We start from the raw sequence: 22,121 nt of genomic DNA, 5'->3' as shown, positions 1-22,121 counted from the left end.
TGGTTGATCGGCACGGTACGGAATGGAGAAGAGCGGACGAGGGGCGGCACCTGCAGGAGGTAGCGCCGCTTGTGCACCTCGCGCACGCCCTCGTAGCTGAACTTGCTGCACGCGCGCTGCGGGTGCGACGGAGGCGATCGGGTCCCACGGGGAATCACCGGGTCCTGCAGCCTGGGTGGCGAGACCACCCGGAATCGTACGTGCAAGGACGAAGGGAGTCAGTGCCGTGTCGCGCATTCTCCCCAACGGTCAAACGCTTCATCCAATGACATAGGGAAGATGATGATGATTAAGATGATGATGATGATTGTTTCATCGCAGGGCCGTCAAAGAGGGTGGCAGCTTGGGGACGTCTGGCCTGGTTATGAAGATGATGATAGTGATGCTGTTGAGGACGATACAGGAACCAACAACGGTGCTTTTGACAGCCATGATGGAATTTTTTTGGATGTTCCAGCAACGGTTCGTATTGTTGATGAGGCTGCTACAGCTGCTGATGAAGCTGCTGCTACAGCTGATGAGGCTGCTACAGCTGATGAAGCTGCTGCTACAGCTGACGAGGCTGCTGCTTCAGCTGATGACGCTGCTGCTGCTACAGCTGATGACGCTGCTGCTGCTACAGCTGATGACGCTTCTGCTGCTACAGCTGATGACGCTGCTGCTACACCAGTGGCTGTGCCGGAGCTGCTCACTCGGGTGGCAGCATGTCGATGTCGCAGATCTCCCGGCGGGTCGTCATGGTGACCCCGTCGATGACGTAGAAGTGTTCCTTCCCAAAGAGCAGCAGCCCCTCGCTGGTGTCCAGGCCCTCAACTCGCGCGCACCGGTACATCTGGGAGATCTGGGAGCGACACGGCGGGGAGGCGGGGTCAGGCTGGGCGAGGTCGGGATCTGCTTGGTGTTACTGATCAGGGTTCGGGTTCAGATGACTGTAAATTGGATTTATTTAATGGGGTTTAAAAAAAATTGTATTTCAATTAGAGCCCAGGGCACATTGCACAAACCGTTTAGAGGAGGCGGGGGATGGGCTCGCTGCCTCACCGAGTGGGGATCATGAGCGAGTTGTTGTGCTCTTTTATGTGGGGAGGGGAAGATGAGGGTGGAATAACGTTGTTAAGGGAGTAGAGGGAGCGAGGAGAAGGAAGGAGGGGATACATTTTTAAAGATTAAGATTCAGGTAAATGGTGCGGAGTTAGGGTAAGCGTATAAGAGTTGTCACTGAAAAGAGACAAGATTGGAGGGAGAGATGAGGTGGCTGGGGTTGAATAGAATTAGGGTTAATTATAAAAGTTCGGTTTAAGGAGCTTGGTGTGGGTAGTTAGGAGTTAATGAATAGGGTTAGTGTTAAAATGGTTAGGATGGAGTTAAGCTTAAAGTAAGAGTTAGGGTTAAGGTTAAGGTGGTTTTATGGTATGGTATAACTTGGGCCACGCTGGAGATTAGTGAGGGTTTGAGTGGTTCGAGTGTTCTCTGCTTCGAGGATCAGGTTTAAGGCAGAAGGAATGAGGTCGGTGTGTGGGCTCGGGTTACGGTCAATGTATGTTGAACTTCTTTCGCGCCGTATGTAGCCAACAGTGCTAATCGGAGGTTGCGGGTGGTTGTGCTGCGCTCTGGATAGGACGGGGAGTAATGCGCTAGGGGGAGGTTGGGGGTGGGGAGGGGGCTGCTCACCGTCTCGCCCTCCGCCAGCAGCCTCAGCACCGTCTGGTTCTCCGTCTTCTCGCCGCCATCGCCGATGCCGGCCCCGTCGGCCATCGGGTCCGGGAGGCCGTCTTCATCGTCGCCGCCCGGCAGCCCGGCGCCCGGCTCCACGCCCGAGCGAGACCTCTGCAACGGCTTCACGAGCCCTGCCGACGGCGACACGTCAGGCCGCCGCGTGACTTAAGGAGACTCGCTCGCGATTTTTGTTTTTATTACCGAGAAGGGATCGCAAACATCACGTCGGTACACAGGGCACTGTTCGCGAGACGAGGATAACGGCTGACCGAGACGCAGAACGGTTGGAAATTCAGAGTGGCCAGCCACTCGGCATTGACCGTCCTCAATTTAGATGAGCGATTTGAAATGTATTTTCACATGGGGAGACCATTTCTGCATTTGCTGAAGCGTACGTCTGATACGGAACAATCGTCTGATGCAGAACCACCGCCCGATGACCTAATGTGAAGTGACAGGCAAACGATCCGAGCTTAAGTCTGGGGGGGGGGGGGAAGAAAAAAATAAATCAGCCAACTCGATCGTTACCCTCATCTACCTACCGAACACTCTCCCCGCTGCTTCGCCGTTGGGGCCACGTGCACGGCTCAAGCCGGAGACCGCGATCACAAATCTTCAGTGGGCGGTAGGCCGACGTCAAGAATAAACATCTCTCGTATAGGGCCCCTACCGTCGAACCTCCCGGTTTCAACCTTCCACGCCGCCAATGGTCGACCATCAACCGAATCGGGATGGGGCATGTGGCAGAGGTCGCAATCGGGTACCCGATACCCATACCCTACCCGAAAAACCCGGCTACCCGTACCCAGCCGGGTACAGGTACGGGTACCCGTTTGTGACCCTGGTGTGGCCGGGTATGGGTAACGGGTAGGCCGTGAGTCACTGGTGAGTCACCGTTTGTCACTCATTTCCCAACGTCTTGTCTCTTCTCACAATTCAAGTTCCTAGAATCAACCCACCCGCGCCTGCAACATGGCTTCCTCCCAGAGGTTGCAATCGGGTACCCGATACCCGTACCCTACCCATACCCGGCCGGGTATCGGGTAGGGTACGGGTATCCGTACCCGGCCGGTTACGGGTACCCGTTTGCGATCCTGGTGCGACCGGGTACGGGTACGGGTAAGGAATCAAAACCCGTTTGCGACCTCTGGCATGTGGCCGATGCGGCCGCCTGATGCGCAAAGTGGCGCACGGAAGATTCGGCGGCCTGCGAGTGCGGCCACAAATCCCAAACCGTCGACCGTATCATTAACACTCCGCCACCGCTGCTGTCTTCGCTCCTTTAAAGGAGGAATGGGCGAGATCCACTCTGCCTCTGAACAGCCAACCGAGTGGATAACAAATCTAAAATCACATATTTAATCCGCGTGTTATTAATCCACACGAAAGTGGGCGGTGACGGCGCTGACCTTTGACCCCCACCATGCCGTCCTCTCCGCCGTTCTCCACAAGGCGGGCGGCCTCGCTCTCGGCCGTCTCCGTGGCGAGCACGGGCTCCAGGCTGGACTGCGACACCAGGCGGAGGTAGAACTCCTTGCTATCGTAGCTGATCACTCGCCGCACTTTAGCGCTCTTCTGTGGGGAGGTGAGCGCCGCGTGGTCAGGGGGAGCTCGGTGAAAAGTGACGACCGCCCGCGGTTTCTCAAACGCGAGCCCGAAGGATTGCATCACAAGCGCACAACGTGCAGTGTCTGAAGTTTCTGCATTGCACTGAGAGTTTATAATTAATATCGGAGGTCCTGCGTTATGAGAAATTCAACATTCCTGAGGCAAGAACTTGTTTTCTCCACATCGGAATTGCTGTTAACTTCCCACCAATAAATGCTCGCTTAGGTGACCTCAGAGTTAAGCCTGGGTGTGAACAAACTCACCATCTTACAACCGGGAGCTTGTGATTTTGCCAACTTAAGAATATCTCAGTCATAGTTTAACACGTAGGCTTTCACGACCAATATTATTCATAATCAACGTTTTTGGGTTTAGATCGCGATCTAAACCCAAAAACGTTGATTATGAATCTCAGTCATAATTAGGTGTCAGCTAATATGAAATCACAGCAGAGAACACCCACGGCCATTACAAGTCAAGTTAGATACATTTATTTGGTGACGAGGCCACCAATAAAGCAACACTTTTAATTCTTAAGACAATAATAACACAACACCAAGAGCACTTGAAGGTTGTAGACAAAAGGCTAAATGCTCTGGTCGAATGCAAAGTTTGGACTGGGGCAACGCCAGACCACCTGGAATTCGCCGGGGAGGCCGCAGGTGGCCTTTGGTCGGTTCACACTCACGGCAAACTTGACTCCCAACTTCATTCAGCAAGGTGGCCGATTTCCAACAGCACAGAGCATGACGCTGACTCAACTCCCGAGACTGGCCTGCTTAGCGAGCAAACGCCGTCTAAACCACGGGTGCCTGCGTGAATCTGGAGTTAATCTCACAGCTCGTTGGAAACGTGTCGGCCGCGGCTCACCTCTCTCATCACATCCTGCCCACTCTGCTCCGCCTCATCCATGAGCTTTGGGAGAGGAGAGAAACAATAATAATATAAAGAGCAGTCGAGAACGTGGCAGCAGCATCGTTCAACTGGGGGGACGAGCGAGCCACGGTCGATTCGGGAAGAGGACCCAGCTTCATCCAATTACAACGTCTGTACGTACGTACGTATGATGTGCTTCTTTCGCACTGTACGTAGATTTAAAAGCACATAGCTCCAGTGGCTTCCTGATATCGGAAGGGCGTTCCAGACGGACGCAGGAGCGCATCTGAACGCACGCGATGAGATGACCGGCTTTGCTCGCCGCTGCTGCGAGGATGACCAAAGTTTGCGCGATGGTTTATGCTCCTCGAACTGTGGTTCATTTGTGGCAAGCATTTTGTGTGCAATGAGTGTGATCTTATAAACTCTGTGAATTGTGACTCATGCGGCTGAGCTGGAGCCACGGGATTGGCTCGTGTGCAGCTGATGGGGGGGGATTGTTGTGTCATGTGACCACGAGGAATGGTGGCGTCTTTAAGATGGATTCATCCAGCAGTGGATTGCCTGTGACCGATGATGATTTAATGTTTGCATAGTTTATTTAAAGTTGCCTTGTGCAATGTGTATGGAAGCACATGAGATATATACATGTGAGTGGCAGGTATATGTTAAAAGAAGCTGTGTACAGTTTTATGTCTGTATTGTATTCATACAAATTATACTTTATTGAATACACACTGATGTATTTAATATACGTAAACGTGCATTTTAGTGTTTGTATAAAGAAGCTGACTTTAACACTTTTTTTTATTCCTCAACCAATGCTGTACATTTTCGTTCATTCTTGATGGACGTTCATTTAAGCATTTACGTCTTGCAGGTTACACCACTGCTGTGATCCCAGCGCTGACACTCAGCAGTTTTTGTCAGACAGATGCCCTCCAGCTCGGAACAACATCCAGGGAGGGCCCACCGGTTAATTTGAGTTAAGTGTAGGTTATTCTCCACAAGGACACTGGCAACACACAATTACGCAGGCATGAAAGTGAAGGTTCTGTGCACGCGTCTGTGTACATGCGTGGCTAACATCACTGGCGAGTGATATTAGAACATGTCCTGGACCTCCACGATGTCAAGCACCTGGGAGACATGGTGCTAGCCACACCACCCCTTTGCCGACAGCACTTGCCTCAACAGCATGTAAAAGACTGCGCAGGGAACCTTTGTCTGTGTATGTGTGCAAGTGTAATGACAGGGGAGTCAGCCTGCGGTGTGAGTGGACTAGTGGCCACGGGAGGTAATGACAGGGGAGTCAGCCTGCGGTGTGAGTGGACTAGTAGCCACGGGAGGTAATGACAGGGGAGTCAACCTACGGTGTGAGTGGACTAGTGGCCACGGGAGGTAATGACAGGGGTGTCAACCTACGGTGTGAGTGGACTAGTGGCCACGGGAAGTAATGACAGGGGAGTCAGCCTACGATGTGAGTGGACTAGTGGCCATGGGAAGTAATGACAGGGGAGTCAGCCTGTGGTGTGAGTTGACTAGTAGCCACGGGAGGTAGTGGCAGGGGTGTCAACCTACGGTGTGAGTGGACTAGTGGCCATGGGAGGTAATGACAGGGGAGTCAGTCTGAAGTGTGAATGGACTAGTGGCCACGGGAGGTAATGACAGGAGAGTCAGCCTGTAGTGTGAATGGACTAGTGGCCACGGGAGGTAATGACAGGGGAGTCAGCCTGCAGTGTGAATAGACTAGTGGCCACGGGAGGTAATGACAGGGGAGTCAGCCTGCAGTTTGAATGGACTAGTGGCCACGGGAGGTAATGACAGGGGAGTCAGTTTGCGGCGTGAGTGGACTAGTGGCCACGGGAGGTAATGGCAGGGGAGTCAGCCTGCGGTGTGAGTGGACTAGTGGCCACGGGAGGTAATGACAGGGGAGTCAGCCTGCAGTGCGAATGAACTGGTGGCTCCGGGAATGTTCGAGAATAGGAGCGTGGCCAGGTGACGTAAGAGGACAGTGGAGTCAGCTGGTGGAGCGAGCGGTCTAGAACCAGCGAGAAGGTTCAAGAATGGGGGCGTGGCCTCAGACCGTATATAAGGGAGATGCGCGGGAGAGTCGGGGCTGTTGCAGTGAGGTCTCCGCCTGTCCGAGTGTGAGCACGTGGCTCACGAATAAAGAAAACCTTCCCAGGATATGTGCGTCGGAGTCGTCTTTACACACGTATACACCTATGAAAGCCAGTATGGCACACAAAGGGGGTGGTATAGCCGGCAGACTGCCACCTTTGTATCCCCAGTGCTGATGTTTACACACTGCACCAGGTACTCATTGAAGGCTGAGTTGACCCCAAGTCACAGCTTTTATCCCAACAACAAAAACAAATGTAACCCGTGTAAGCATTGTCGCCCGCGCGCGCCAAGGTGCACCTACCGAGGCACCAGCGCCGTCACCACCACTGTCTCTATCATTGTATGCATGTTGAACTTCTTACGCGCTGTGGGTAGCCAACCGCGCTAATTGGAGGTTTCGGGGGAAGGACAACAAACTAAACACAAAAAGCAGTTCAAGAGAAATTCGTTTTCAATCTCGATTTAAAAGTGCGCGTAGCTCCGGCGGCTTCGTTGACCGTCGACCGTCGACGTACCTGCGTGTCGTCTCTGTCGGAGCCGCTCGGCGGGTACGGGTAGTGCGCGTAGTGCGCGTAGAAGTGCTCGTTGGGCATGAGCTTGCGGCGCATGCGGCAGGGCCCCTCGGTGGGGTCCAGCATCCACTTGTCGAGGCGGGAGCCCACGGGTGGCCCCCACGGGCCGCGCTCGCGCGTCACCTCGGCCTCCAGGCGCCCCCACTCGGCGGCAAGCAGCCGCGCCACGCTGCACTCGCGCTGGTCCCGCGCGCGGCGCACACAAACAAACACCGCCCCGTGTAGCCTTTAACGAACTGCGGGGGGCAAGTGCTGTTAGCGAGTAGCGCCTGCGAAGGTCGGGACGGTACACGGGTGGGGTGGGTGGCCAGCACCACGCCTGACCGCCTTTGTCTCCCTGGTGGCGATGTTTTTACACACCGCACCAGGTACTCATTTGAGGCTGAGTCAAGCTTAGGGGAAGCCCAGCACCGGTTCAGATGATCGTCAACGGTGTTGGTCGTGAGCGGGAATCGAACTCGGGTCGTCGGGTTCGTGGCGCAGCGCGCTAACCGCTGCACTACCGACCGTGTACGCCAAGGCCTAAGGCCCGAGGCGTATAATGTACACACGCACGGCCCTTGTGTCAATCCACTGTTGGATGAGGGCCTCCCCATGCCGTGCGGGTCATGGAGGCTATTTGACCATACTTCCCCGCAGATGTTAGTGTCGTTTTGTAAAGGCATTGAGCATAGACGTTGGAACGTAGTACAGGATGATAGGTGTTCGCTGACGGCACGATCAGAGAAAGCGCTGTGAGCACGCACCAATTTTGTACGGCACTCCGCTCGCTCAACAATTATGCACGCAACGATTTGCTACAGACCCTCTCGCGATTCAATGAACCATCACGATTCGCAGTTGTGGTTTGATTCAAGACTAGATTATTGTTGTTTGTTTTACTTCGTGTTGAATGCAACACCTCAAGTAGCTGCATTGGTCACGTGAACCAATTGTCTTGCATCATATACAAAGCATAAAAAAATCGATTAAGATTAAATACTTGTATTGTTAAGTGTAAGAATCGATTTTAATCAATGAATCCATGCATCATATTATTCCTGCTAAGCAAGCCACTGTTTTCCAAGTGCTGGCGTTCATCGCAATGTTACAACCACGTTGCCTATCCACAATAATATTTGTCAAAAAAAGAATTAGCAAATCAAATCCGAATGAAGCACTATGGGGAAAGCCCGCCAAAGACTCATGCCCACAGGCGCCGTCTTTTCAGGACGCCGCACTCGGTGTGACGGACCTCACCTCCTGCTGCTGCTTGTAGCGGTATTCCACAAGGTCTCGCACGACCGCGATGTGTGTGAACATCCACACCGACGCATCCTACACAACGCGCACAGGAACCACATCATCACCAGCACCACCATGGCCAAAAGCTAAACTTCACGAATGCAGCTAACTGCCATGGCAAAGTGCTTCACGGCATGCCCTTCTCTCGAGTGGTGGATTGACAATTGTATGTATGTTGAACTTCTTTCACACCATATGTAGCCAACCACGCTAATCGGTGGTGTGGGGGAAAGACAGAAAACTAAACACAAAACGCAGTTCTAAAAAAATGAATTAACAATCTAGATTTAAAAGTGCATAGCCTCCAGTGGCTTCCTAATATCGGAAGGAAGAGCGTTCCAGACGGCCTCAGAAGCGCATCTGAAAGGGCGCGTTGCAGTGACCGTCTTTGTTCGATGGCTGGCCAAAATCCGCTGCGAGGATGACCGAAGTTCACGTGATGACCGGAGTTTGCATGATGGCTATAAGCTTAATTTGAATGGTGGTGATGGTAAAGGAGCTGCTCTCCGATGCGTTTTCCGGGTCGGACCGCGCGCCGTTCTTGACAACCCCAAAAACACGCGAGAGATCCGCGCAGTGAGCAACCACGTAAATCCACCCGGAGTAAGCGCTTGCAGTGGGGGGGGGGGGGGGGGGGGGGGGGTGTGCAGCAGAGGTCGCAACCGGGCAACCGGGTACCCGATACCCGTACCCTACCCGATACCCGGCTACCCGTACCCGGCCGGGTACGGGTAGCCGTTTGCGACCCTGGTGCGGCCGGGTACGGGTACGGGTAGGCCGTGAGTCACCGGTGAGTAACCGTTTGTCACTCATTTCGGGTAGGGTACGGGTAGGGTACGGGTAGGGTACGGGTAGGGAACGGCTACCCGTACCTGGCCGGGTAACGGGTACGGGTACCCATTTGCGACCCTGGTGCGGCCGGGTACGGGTACGGGTAAGGAATCAAAACCCGTTTGCGACCTCTGCCGTGCAGACGACCGGCGACGCGGCCGTTCACCTGCAAGGACGGTGCGGAGCGGTTGGCGGCGCTCTCCTTGCGCTGCTTCCTGTTGCCCGTGAGCCGCGTGAGCGCGAAGCCCCCGCCGCTGCTGCCGACGCGCAGGCGCGAAGACACCGTCTGCTCCGCTCGGCTCAGCTGCTTCCTCTCGTGGCCTGCGAGATGCACCGCCGCGGTATTTTGCAACGTGATAAGCCACTTGGTTGAGCTTTCATTTGTGGCCAGGTTCCTTCTGACAAAGGGCTGCACGCAGCTCAGTGGGCCTTACCTGGTAAAATAAAAGGCTTAAGTTTAAGGAGCACAATGAGGAGTGACGGTTATATTCCTGGATTTGAATCGGGACTATCACAGGCGTTGTAGGGATTAACCGGGATTTCGTATGGATGTAAATTTTGGACACTGTAGAGATGTGGGTCATCATTACGTAACCACGAAGTGGCTCTTTACTTGGGGCATAGTATGTCAACCAATTAATTTAAGCAATTAGGACGAATGAGTTTGCCGAACATGTAGAATCGGCCGCGTGAGAATGTTTATGTTTTCAGCTCAGTCACTGATGGTCGAACAAAAGGCTCCACAATCAGTTCCTCCACGTCACCTTCAGGGTGACTGCGACTCCACTTGTACATGAAGCAAAATGGCTCATTTGGACAATGCTACTGCTGACCTTTGGCCTGCGGGGAAGTCACAGGAAATGGGCGTTGGCACGGTGATGGCCCAAAATACACATCAGGGTTAGCACTGTGGTGTCGTCAGGAGACCGACAGATGGACTTACACACCCATTACCTGACCTTTGGCGTGGGAAAATGGTAAGCACGCCAGCTTTACAGCTGAAAGCGCGAACTCTGCACCAATGGAAATGTACGTGAGCATGTAAAACCCTTCTTTGAACGTATCAGTATTCAAATGCATACCGGGGGTGTTATCTGGTGTTAGCAAGAACGCATAAGAGAATATTCGTTTCTGCCCATCTTGTATCTAAATAATGTGCATTTATATAAATACGAACTAGCATGAACATATGATGAAAGTGTGGCCTCAATGATTAGTTGATAATGTTTAAACACCCATAGCAGTATTAATACGGTATGTATGTTGAACTTTCTTCTCACCGTATGTAGCCAACCGTGCTAATCGTAGGTGCGTTATAAACTGAACTATTTAATTTTATCAGGTAAGGCCCACTGAGCTACATAGCTCTTTTTAAGAAGCGGCCTGGCCACAAATGATAGCTCAACGAAGTGGCTGATCACGTGGAGATGTATAGTTGGCAAATAATCTAAGCGCATGTTTCTAAATGTGGAGAGAAAAACCGGAGGTCCCGGCGAAAAATTCATGCGACAATGGGGAAAGAGACACGCATTCCAAATATATAACAGGCGTCAGGGTCGGGATCGAACCCTACGACCTCCTGTATACCAGGCGAGGTAGTTAACATCTCGCCGGCGTGGCGAGATGTCACTCAGCACCAACTGCTCGGGGCCTTGCAAAAACCTCCCAGCGACTGTGCCGGCGATGCTGTGGGCGAGTTGCCGCGAGGGCGTGCGACGGTCGCACCGAGGTACGTCTGCCAGGCCCTGGTAGACGGCTCCTCCAGCAGGTGGCGCAGCGACGCCAGGTCGGATCGCCCCGGGTCGGACAGCGTGTCCGGGGGCAGCGGGCTGCGGCACAGCACCTCCACCACCGCCCGCTTGCTGCCGATCAGCTCCTGCCACACCCGGCGCACCAGCTTCACGAGCTGGGCGCGCGCTGACCGCATCACACACAACGCACACCGGCTACAGGCCCGACGCGCTACCTCGCGTGCCGGGGCTCGGCAACGATAGCGCAGGCGTGGAGCGATTTCGTCTCAACCCGTGGATTCGATGGGTCGTCGCGATTCAGGGTTTTCGTGATTAGATTCCAGAAATCAATTCAATCGATTCTTGGATAAAATATTTACGCTTGTAATATTGTTGTTCGTGCCTTAAACCTGAAATTAGCATATGCATTTAGAGATATGGTTAATGGTCTATTGTTAAAAGCACAATAACACGCATTTCATAGCGAGCATAATAACTGACGATTTAATCAACGAATCAATGCATCATCACAATCCTAATAAAACACAGAGTTTTGATCAACGGCCGTTGGCTTGCACGCATAAACACCTCTCATATCTTGCCTTACAGGACAGAGGGCGAGATCCCTGGCAGACAATAATACTGACGGCTCATGAAAAAAACAACAACATAGAGTGGGGGTTATGTTTCAAATGGAATATCGCATTATTTACCCTGGCTGGCTTCCTCGTCATCAGGGTCAGAGGTGGACAGGACGTGCCAAGCCGAGCGAGCCTCCAGGCCGAAGCCGTCTACAAATCTGGGGGACAAGGGGAGACGGATACAATTGTAAAGGATTTAAAGCTTTCGTGACTGCAGGGATTCATCTTCTTGGTTCTTTCGGTAAAGTCACGCTATCGCCTCGACAGACCTGGTCTTCACCTGAGGACGGCTGCTTGTGTTGTGGCCGAAACGTCGTGAGAATTATTTTATTATGTTTTATTTTTGTTATTTTATTACTTCCCTTCTACGTGACTTTACCGAAAGAACCAAGAAGATGAATTGTAAAGGATTTAAATTAAATCTAGCAAAACCAAATTGGCTAAAACGTACTTAAGAAAATTAGCACATATGCATTGCTTTATATATATATATAACAATGTAATCATGAGACCAATATTGGTCAATAATCTGCCGAAATGTGAGCATACATTTACATTGCTATCATTGGTCAAAACAAACCACATGAGTCAAGTGGCTCAGTGTTAAGTTTAGACCAATAAAAAAAAAACTCACATGTTCCTTTGCATTTTAAGGGCAGGCAAATAAAAAAATTGCAATTTAAGGACAGTTTCACTATATTCTTGGTTATTTACCGAAAGAACAAAGAATATGAATCCCTGCAGTCACGAAAGCTTTAAATCAAGACAGTTTAACTGTTGTAAATTAATGAAGATTAATATTGCAAATGTCTTGCTTTACCTAGTGTGTGCATGCAATGTGAAGAGCAGTAGTCAGGGCACTCTGGCAGATAACATCAGTGGCACGCACTCTCCGATTACCTGATAGGACAACTCAGAATTATATAATTACCATAATCTACCAAAAATTCCCTGGCATAGCACTAGTCGTCCAGGCCTTAGTAGGTGCTCACTGAAATCAATTGCCCCAAGATGGCTGGGTGGGTAAGAGGTCGGAGCACCGAGCTAGAACTTCCGAGATCCTGGGTAGGACGAATCCTGTGATTAAATTGGTTTCTCTAACGCAGGGGAGTTGACATTCCCAGCCCGGTCACCAATGACTTCACAAGAATTTGGCTAAATTCCAGCTCTCGTGATTAAAAATATCGACAAACGTTGCCCTCGGTGGCAGAGCGGGTGGGAAAGTGCTCACCCATACCGCGGGAGCCAATAAGTTACTTGACAGGATCTCAGAGGTTTGCTCTGTGATATCCGATTCTGTGCGCTGTCATGTAAACATGAAGGGTCGCACTGATATGACAGCAAAATAGCACGAGCGGAATAAAATCAGGGGGAAAAAAAGAGAACACATTTTAAGATAAATAACAAAAACAGGTACAAAAACTCACTTTCCCCAACGGCCTAATAAGTATAAACACGAGATCTTTGGTGACGCGAGTGGCGGGTGGGTAGTGGGGGGGTGGGGCAGGGGAAAGCGGCCGTACCTATGCATGCGAATCTGCAGCAGGCAGTGCAGCAGGCAGGCAAAGAAGTCCGGCTGGTAGTTGCCGGGCCCGAGCAGCAGGTTGCGGTGAACGAGCAGCTGGCCCAGGCTCTCCTGGAGGACTCCCTGCTGGGCGGGCCAGCGGCGCGGGCGGGACAGCTGGTAGAGCACGGTGCGGTTCAGGCAGCCGTAGAGGCCGTCCAGCGACAGCCCCTGGGACCGCTGCTTCGCCTGCGGTCACGCACGATGGCCCGCGGAGGCATTTGGGAGGCGTCAAAACGACGCTCGGCATCGCGGTGGGGGGGAAACTCGCACGAGAGATGCTGCTCGCTCGCTCGCGCGCGCGCGCGTGTACATCGTCAAATTTTTCTTCCGATTCCTTTCCTTTGACGTACGTCTACGGAACCGGGAGGAAAAACTAAAATAACTTTATCGGTACCGAGGCTCCCGCAAGGCCATGCGGGGAGGTCGTGTGGCACGGGTTGGCGCCAGCTTTAGGAGAGTGCGGTCGTATCGCTGCAGTTCTCTGCGGTGAGTACGATGTCTTTAAAAACAGCGGCGCTATGTATATATAAGCCATTCAGTGGAACCAAGAGTGCAAATGAAATTGTAAAAACCTGTGAAATCAGTTCCGCGATGAAGTTAAACACGAGTCGTGGCTCCCTGCTGAACATGCCCTGCCACAGCTTGTCCACCACCCTCTGAGCAAAGTAGAAGATCCCATTTGCCACCGCAGTGTAGGTGCCACGGCCTGAACCATTGTCTGCTGGAGGGGGAGTAGGCAACGGAGACAATCACACAACTGAAAAGATCGCATAATCAAATCTGTGAATCTGCAAATGACAGAAGAACAGTGCAGTCCGGAAAACCAAGTGTTTGAAACATCACCCAAAAATGTGTCAAAAGCACACAGCTTCTGGTACATTATGAAAAAACCATCAGCATTCCCTGCAGGAGTGCATTGTGGTCTTCCTGTCTTTGGTCACCATCAAAATGTATTTGAGCAAGTATGACCGATAGGCAGCAGTGATACAGTGACATACAACTGTGGACCGGTTTCATCTTAATTAGGACTCATCAGTACTGTATCATGCTCACTGCTGCAAAGTATGATGATGATGATGACTAGGGTCTCGTCGGTGTCGTCAAAACGTCTCACTTTTTAGATAAAAATGCTGCTATGTCATCCCCAATTTGTTCTCATGCACATTTTTATTCTCAGCAGTCTCGTGTTATATTAATGTCATGAAAAATTTGAAATTTTACACAAACCTGTTCTCCAGAAGAGTCCTGTACGTAAGCATGTCACAAAATAAGCACACGTTACGTAAGGGTTCTGCAAAAACTACGTCCCATTCCGAAATGTATTGAACAACATTTTCATTTTCACTCACATATACAATATTAAGACGCCTTATTTCATGTTCCGTGGAAACAACCACACAAATAAACCCGCCGCCGCCAGCTCGTGTGTTAATACCAGCCAATCGCTGTGTTTCCATTGAGAGGCAGAAACAATAACGTAACTCACCATTGGAATCTCATTTGCCAGTAAAAATATGATAATTGGTTTTTTACCCTTCTATATGGCAACAAAACTGACACCTTTTTTACGCCTTTTGGTGTCATCTGGTCCAACCCATGTGAGACTAGGCTCTAAGGAAAGCTGTCTCGGGTGTGGACCAATCAACTTCAAGGACAGTGCACATTATCAGAGTTATGTTTTTTGTTTGCATTATGACTGCAGGTATTGTGGTCTATGTAAACATGACTCCTTGTAAAAAAGGTGTCAGTTTTGTTGCCAGATAGAAGGGTAAATTTTTTTTTATCAATAACGTAACTCTTTCAAATTAAATTTGCTAAATGAGTTGCGTAACGTTACAGTTTGACGAATAATTTCTGTTCAGTGGTCACTACCAGAGTCATTTACTGTAAATAATGAACTGCTTTTCCAGACTACTCCAGATTTTAAACATCTATGAATCGGTTAGAATCTATCATGTGTTGCTCATTTCGATTTAAAACATATTCAATGTCCCCTACATGCATTTACTTGTCAAAATGTAAGAGGATGCATTCCCAGCCACGGCTAACATCATTGACAAACTATATTTGAACCAGTTCTGAGCCACCCCTTCACCAACTCGCAACTGACCAGTGTGCTGAAGGGTGGTCAAACAACCCCCTTAACCAACACACCGTGGGGGAGGTCTTTATCCAACAGTTAACTGACAAAAGGCCATACATGAAATTATATTAATACTATACAGTGGCACCTCGGTATACGTCGTTAATTTGTTCCAGAAGGTAGGACTTATACCGAAAATGACGTTTACCAAACTAATTTTTCCCATAAGAAATAAAGGGAAAGAAAATAATCCGCTCCAGAGTATAAGAAATTATATTTTTCATGGCATATCATACATTAATGGGGTTGTATAAAATAAATTAGACACTACTTGTTACTAAAATGCACACATAAACTAAAATAAATGAATAAATAAATTAAAATAAATTGAAATAAAAATAAAATTTAACATCACTGTAACATCACTTTACCTTGCCGAGAGGAGTTGATAGCCTACGAGGATGGTGGTGAGGAATGGGAGGAGTCGTGAACGGGGTCTACGCGGGTACGCGGTGACTCATCCAGACCCATACAAGTTCTAGCAAGCGCGTCGTATCCCAAGCAAGATGTCGTATCCCAAGCAAGATGTCGTATCCCAAGACATTTTTTCTCTCGTCAAAACACGACGTGTAGTAAATTCGACGTATTCCAAAGCGGCCGTATACCGAGGTATGACTGTATTAGAATTTTTTTTAAATCAAGAGGTGAACTGGTAACCCAGTAACCGAGTCCACGGGCTGAATGAAAGAGACGCCGTGCTCGCGTGGGTTTGCTCACTCAGTGCGTCGGCCGACTGTAGGTGTCCCATGATGCTCAGCAGCAGCTCCGTCTGATACTCCCTCTGCTGGCTCTGGGTGGCCCTCTCCGGCGAAGCCTGTCAGGTGATAGGTGTGGGCGACGGTTAGAATGTGCCTGTGCTCAACCAAGCGCAGTCTAAAGTAACACCATGGCTCTAATGCCTACGCAGCACTGGATTCTGGGCATGCATCACCACGCCTAGAAGAGTTACTTACAGCATGGCCCGGGGAACCTCTGGCCCTACGGGACTGGACATCATTCCGTACGGCCTTCAGCCACATGAGGCCTACCGCTTCGAAACAGCCCACAAGCAACATGTATAAATAATCACTTCAAGCATCTTAACCACGAGAATCGGGGTATCAGAAGAAAACATTGCTGACCTGGCAACACTACCGCATGTGTCATTTTGTGTGCACTCAGTCACTTCTGTTTCTGCAAGGGCTTCTTTACACCGGGTCGACGAGAATGTTATTTATCGCTTTGTTGTCTGATAATGGCACGGTGTGTGTGAACGTTTCACCCGCCAACGGAAGTCCTACTTGGCCCCGGCATAAGTATACATTAAGAAACACGCGTTTAGATTATTTAGCTGCTATACATTTCCATGTTTTAGCCATTTCGTTGAGCTATCATTTGTGGCCATGTCGCTTCTGGAAAAAAAGCTAAATAACTTCGTGGGCTTTACCTGGTGAGATAAAAACAATTGTTTAGTATTATTTGTATATTTGTGTGATTTGTTTACCTTTCCTCTGCTTTGCACTCCTATCGTGTTTTTGTACTGTTTGTTGTTGCAACGTTCTGACCCACCCCTACTGAACATCTGTGAAAAATAACTTTATTGCCCATCGGATTCCTCCAGTATAAATGAATATCATGGTTCTGATTCTGATACGTGTGTACACGTGTACTCTGTACGAGCACCTTTTTGCGAACGTAACCTACACGGGGAGTGACCCGGCCGAGCGGCAGAGCGTTCGCTACTCGTTGCAAAGATTCGTGGTTCAAACCCCAAAAAGGGCCGCCCTGGTAAATGCCACAGGTGCGTTCAACAAAATGTACACACCGTCTGCTTCAAGGTGATCTTTAACTTCTTGTGAATTCATTTGAGTGGGCCATTGTGTGCCGGTGTCATGATCCAAATTTGGAAAATTACCCACAAATTACTCAATTATGGATACACATAGTAATCATTGCTCATTCCTGGCAGACTAACGCCCACTGGCAGGTCAGTGCAACACTGGGAAAGACGCCACTGGGGTCCACCATATGAAAAGAGACGTGATGATGCAAGACGCTTTGGGTTGCCAAGGCATTTAAGCGCCATATAAATGTAAAGAGAGATTATTATTACAACATGTACAGCCTTTAGTCAATCCACTGCGGGATTAGGGCTTCCCCACTAGCGCAGCTCATGAAGGCAACTTGATCACACTTCGTTACACTCAGTGCGGGCTTGGTCTAGGCGGGTTGCAGATGTGGGAACGCAAAAGTACAACACAACAGATTTTTCCGAACTTCCCTCTGCCGCCCACCGCCTTAGCCCCACTACACGCGGCATCTGCACACGCCAGGCAGGCCATGATTCATTCGAACCGCCGAACCGCTGGGGGGCCGGGGGGGGCAGCGTGGCGGCCGGCCACGGGCGCTCACCTCGAGCAGGACGTCGAGGAGCGGGGGCGACTGCCTGCTCACGTTGCCCTGCAGGAGGCTGTCGACGGCGATGGTGCGCAGGAAGTCGACGACGAGCTTGCGCGACGGGTGCTGCGACAGGAAGCTGCTGCGCGCCGACACCATCTGCTCCGAGCGGCTGCGGTTGAGGCCCATGGGTGCCTCCGACGTGAAGACGCCGCTCTCGTCCTCGGGGCCCTCCGAGTCCTCCGCGTCGCCCACCTGAGCCGCGGTGAAAGCGCCACCCCCCGCCCCGTGTGATCAATGGTTCCAATGTCGGCGGAATGGCCGGGTGATGCATTCGTTTTTTTTTTGTTCGCATGCCGCCTCGGTTGCCCCTTACTGCGTGGACCACAGGTTTCACCACCCACTCTGACAAAGAGTACCGTTACTCTCATGACGGTCAAAATTATACAAATCATTCTCTGAGCCATAATTTATCTAAATTAATTGGAAAAATAACTAATAAGCGGATGGCTTACTTGAACCAAAAACAACACAAACAGCCTTTCTGGTGTTGCGGGCAGGAGGGATCTACCCAAGGAGATACGAGACGTCATTAAGCAGAGTCATCATCATTCTTTTGAGATCGTTCCCTGGCAAAGATGTCGCTCTGTGGCCAGTACACGAGTCGGGAACTGATGATTTGACTTTAGTCTATAAACACACTTAGTGATAAAAGACCCTCAAAAACTTTTACTTGCTCTGCTGAAACGCTTTTGCGATTCAATCTCGCATCAAACGGCACCACTCAGGGTTTATAGTCACAGGGTGGCTTCCGAACAACAATAACAAAACAAAAAATCGATTCACATCGTTACTTTGCATTAAGACGCATTCGTTTGTGGCCTCCACGTTTTATTTTATTGACCGCGACTGAGGAAATTTCAAAGCACCGCTCACCATTGATTAGGCAGCGGGACGTTAAATTTGGAGTTAAAAGTTCACGCCAAACAAGAGCATTTCAACCACGGTTAATGTAGGCAAACTTAGTTCTGGCTTCATTAATCAATTAAGCAGATGCATAGATGATAAACAACAACAAAAAACTGTGCGAATTTTATAATTGTTGGCACAGCACTGCTCACACGCGAAGCAATCTGGCCCACAAGGTGTCACGCCCCGATAATTTTCACGAGGGGGATACCAAAGTGAATGCTGACATGAACGAAAAAGCAATCTGCTTCTGAAACCTGAAAAAAATTGTTGAAAGGGCCACTGGAGAAAACCGGCTGAGCTTGATTTTGAAATGCATTGAGGAGAGGTGTGGCTAACAGCGTGGATATTTTTGCACGTAATCAGAATCAAATGTACACCCCCAGCAACATGACGAATTCTTGCAATTCAGGGTCACAATTTAAATCCCAAAAAGACGTATGAATATTTTGTCTTGTTTTTATTGCCTTTTGGCAAAATGTGAAGGTGTATTCTTTGCAAAGAATGTGCACAAGTCATCGATAATGTATTTTAAATGCCACGATTAGATGGGTGTATCACAAAACATATTTTGGTAAGTAAAAAATGCGGCCAATTACAATACGAAAAACTGCCGCAAATCGAGGGCGCGATTCAATTTGGGAATAGATTTTTTTTCTTCAATGTGTTGAATGTAGCCTCCCTAGTGGCTGCAGGGATCAGTGCACCGATTACAAACAAACGAATCGAAATAAACTGCTTCTTACACGCACGACTACGACGCACATATCGTGAGCATAGTTCATTTTAATTGACAAAGTGATGCAGGGGCACCACAGTGGAGAGATGTTAACCTCCTCGCCTGGTTTACAGGAGGTCGTGGGTTCGATCCCAACCCTGATGCCTGTATATTTGAAATTTGCATGTTCTTCCCGTGGCCGCATGGATTTTTTTCTGGGTCCTCTGGTTTTTACCTCCACATTTAGAATTAACGTGCGTTTAGAGTATTTGGCTGCGATACATTTCCACGTGATAAGCCACTTCTTTGAGCTATCATTTGTGGCCAGGTCGTTTCTGAAAAATAAGCTAATAGCTGAGTGGGCCTCACCTGGTAAAAAAAAAAAAATTCAAACAACAAAAAAATTGCCAAACTGGATCTGTCACATGCTGGATAGACGCCGTGAACGTGTGTGAATCTGCCGAATCCGGTTATGCCGGCTCAATGAGGTGACTGCTACCAGTCCAGGTCGTCCCCAGGATATGGGCGGCTTAGTGTCAAACTGCACATTATGCAACGCCGGCCAAAAAACGTGATGACACGGCGAGGATATTTCAGCATATTTACACTGCGTGCCTACAGCATGGGAGGTGGCAGAGAAAGCCCTTCAGGGTGTAAAGAGCAGTCTTAATTTACGAGTGACTATTACGACGCTGATGGTGGCATACGCGGGGATCTTCAGGAGCAGGCCTACAGAAGCCAGCCTCGCAACACAAATCCTCATGATACGCCAACCCGGATGGTTATCCACGCAAGTCACGTGACCACGTGGGCTGCTGTATAGACAAGCAAGTAGAGCGATGCGGACTGCATACGCTGTTGTTGCGTAACTGCCTATTGTTTAGGCTGCAGTTTTTTGCAACTTGATTTCCCTGAAGTTGCATTGTTATGTTGGACCGACAGTTCCTTTTTGAGTACAAGGTCACAGAAAGGAGGGCAAGCAATTGGACTTCAAGGCATTACGAATACGTCCACGTCTGTGACATGCCGACGTTGCATTACTCCACATGCTTTGAGAAAAAACGAAACCCGTGTAAACGAAGGAAACCTCGCACTACTGTGCGAGTTGTCGCGCGCTTGCGCTCTACAGCTCTTGATGCAGTTCTCCGATATTTCCTCCATCCTTTGATGCGTGTTCAGTTCGTACTGCAGTGTCGCTCTGAATTCATTTTGTTAAGAAGCTTCCAGGCACGTGGAGTGAAAAACGTCGGACATCGTGCCGAACAACGCGCGGAACGACGCGTAAACACGTCGAGGGAGCTAAATGAACGTCATTGTACCTGAAGGAATGTCATGCTCCTGGGGAAAAAAAAACCAAGCGCGCTTACTTGAGTGGTACGCGTCACGAGCAGGCAAGGAATGACCTTTGCACAAAACTGGTTACGGTCCAGCGGCCAAGAGAGGTGCAATGTGATGGAGAGGTTACAACCAGGGGCACATAGTGAGAGTGAGATGAATGAATGAATCTGGAGCTGTACAACCCTGGAGGGGGTGGGGGGAGGGGTTGGGGGTGGCTTGGGGAGAATTCGTTCAACAGGAATAGAAACTGGCGCCTGTGTGAGAGCGATGAGCCACCAGCCACAAGGTTTATGGGTAAAATCCAGGCTTCGGCCACATTTGAGCCAGGTTCTCAAGAGCAACGAGCCGACGATATTCTCAGCTCGGTCACCACATGCCATTGGGTACGTTGCATTACGGAGTTTAACTCAACTTGGCGCAAAAAAATCCTTCGATGATACAGATTGTATTTCTGTCGGATGAATGGAACGTGGGGCAGCACTTCTTAAGAGAGCACGAAGAGGAAATCACTTAGTGCTGGGTTAGAGAGAGCTGCTGTAGTATCATCCTCAGCTATTCCTTGACCCAATGAAGTTCAGCTCAAAATATGACTCAATTAGCATAGTTTGGATATAACACGCAGTTTAATTAAATGTCAAGTTTTAAACAGGATTATAATTATGTTGTTGATGGTAATGATGATAAAAGTCAAATTGTCTCCCAGATCAATTGCTGTGGGCTCATTTCACCCCAATAGGAATTTAACTAGCAATTATTCAATTAGATGTGTGCATTGATTCATCCCCGACAAAGAAAAATTATTCCGCTTCTGGATCATGATCGAATAATCATGGCGAATGTAATGGTCACTCATGGCTGCAGAGGTCATAACGAATCGGTTACATGCAACACAATAAAATGTAATGACGTCGCTTCTTAAGTAAGCGATTCAACGCGTGTATTGTGAGCTTAAACAGTAAATATTAATTGGCGAATCTGTGCCTAGTTACAACTCTGCTTCCAATAATTCGTCAAACACTCCATCCAACTGCATCACCCGGCCAGAGTAATTGCACTAAGCGCTCACGAATTTAGGACACGTTACAGCCCATATGTCGAATGCCAGCAACTGTTGCTGACCGACCAAAACCAGTCACTGCTGCCCAATGATTAACAGCAGTGACTGGTTCCCAATAGCCAGTGGCCAGTCAGATGGCTGGGTGTAGCTCACCATCTCAGAGTGCGGGCGGAGGTTGTAGGGGAAGATGGTGGCAGCGAGGGAGCCCAGGAACTCGGGATGGGTCCACACGTTGGCCAGGCCGCCGACGTTGTGGTAGAGGTACTGCAGGAACTGCAGCTGAGTCACGGGGTACTCGATGAGCCACGAGCCCTCCTCCTCGGCCTGCCAAGGCTTAAGGAGGGGGGGGAGGCACAGGGGAGCAGAAGGACACCACAAAATCCTCCACCAATAATATCTGTTTCACCAACGATCACCGAGGCGTGGGACATTGGATCATTTGCTTTGAAATATTCGCTAAAAGCTTCGGGACATTTTGTACTCTTTGTCTGAAATTAAATCCCCGGATCGTTTCCCTTGCGTGTGGTTTGTTTCGCCGTGTTTTTTTGGTCGCTTCCTTTTCCATTTT

The 22,121-nt window shown here is 49.8% G+C and overlaps 1 protein-coding gene across 1 annotated transcript in view; it reads right to left on the bottom strand.

The window, feature by feature from the left end:
- LOC133350573 (WD repeat and FYVE domain-containing protein 3-like) overlaps positions 1-22,121 on the bottom strand; it is a 91,766-nt gene that overhangs the window by 31,546 nt on the left and 38,099 nt on the right. Inside the window, exons 28-43 of the mRNA XM_061565052.1 lie at positions 21,707-21,886; positions 17,487-17,726; positions 15,813-15,909; positions 14,180-14,197; positions 13,525-13,673; positions 12,909-13,138; positions 11,458-11,543; positions 10,740-10,931; positions 9,181-9,335; positions 8,139-8,216; positions 6,843-7,079; positions 4,195-4,239; positions 3,126-3,291; positions 1,672-1,847; positions 693-841; positions 51-171 (exon numbers count right to left, since the gene is read on the bottom strand). Of these exons, the coding sequence (XP_061421036.1) occupies positions 51-171; positions 693-841; positions 1,672-1,847; positions 3,126-3,291; positions 4,195-4,239; positions 6,843-7,079; positions 8,139-8,216; positions 9,181-9,335; positions 10,740-10,931; positions 11,458-11,543; positions 12,909-13,138; positions 13,525-13,673; positions 14,180-14,197; positions 15,813-15,909; positions 17,487-17,726; positions 21,707-21,886 (2,319 nt within the window). The remainder of the gene's footprint in view (positions 1-50; positions 172-692; positions 842-1,671; positions 1,848-3,125; positions 3,292-4,194; positions 4,240-6,842; positions 7,080-8,138; positions 8,217-9,180; positions 9,336-10,739; positions 10,932-11,457; positions 11,544-12,908; positions 13,139-13,524; positions 13,674-14,179; positions 14,198-15,812; positions 15,910-17,486; positions 17,727-21,706; positions 21,887-22,121) is intronic.

This window comes from Lethenteron reissneri, chromosome 34 (genome assembly GCF_015708825.2).
Source record: "Lethenteron reissneri isolate LAM-NWPU_2019-01 chromosome 34, ASM1570882v1, whole genome shotgun sequence".
NCBI lineage: Eukaryota > Metazoa > Chordata > Hyperoartia > Petromyzontiformes > Petromyzontidae > Lethenteron > Lethenteron reissneri.
This window is presented reverse-complemented; position numbering and strand designations above follow the sequence as displayed.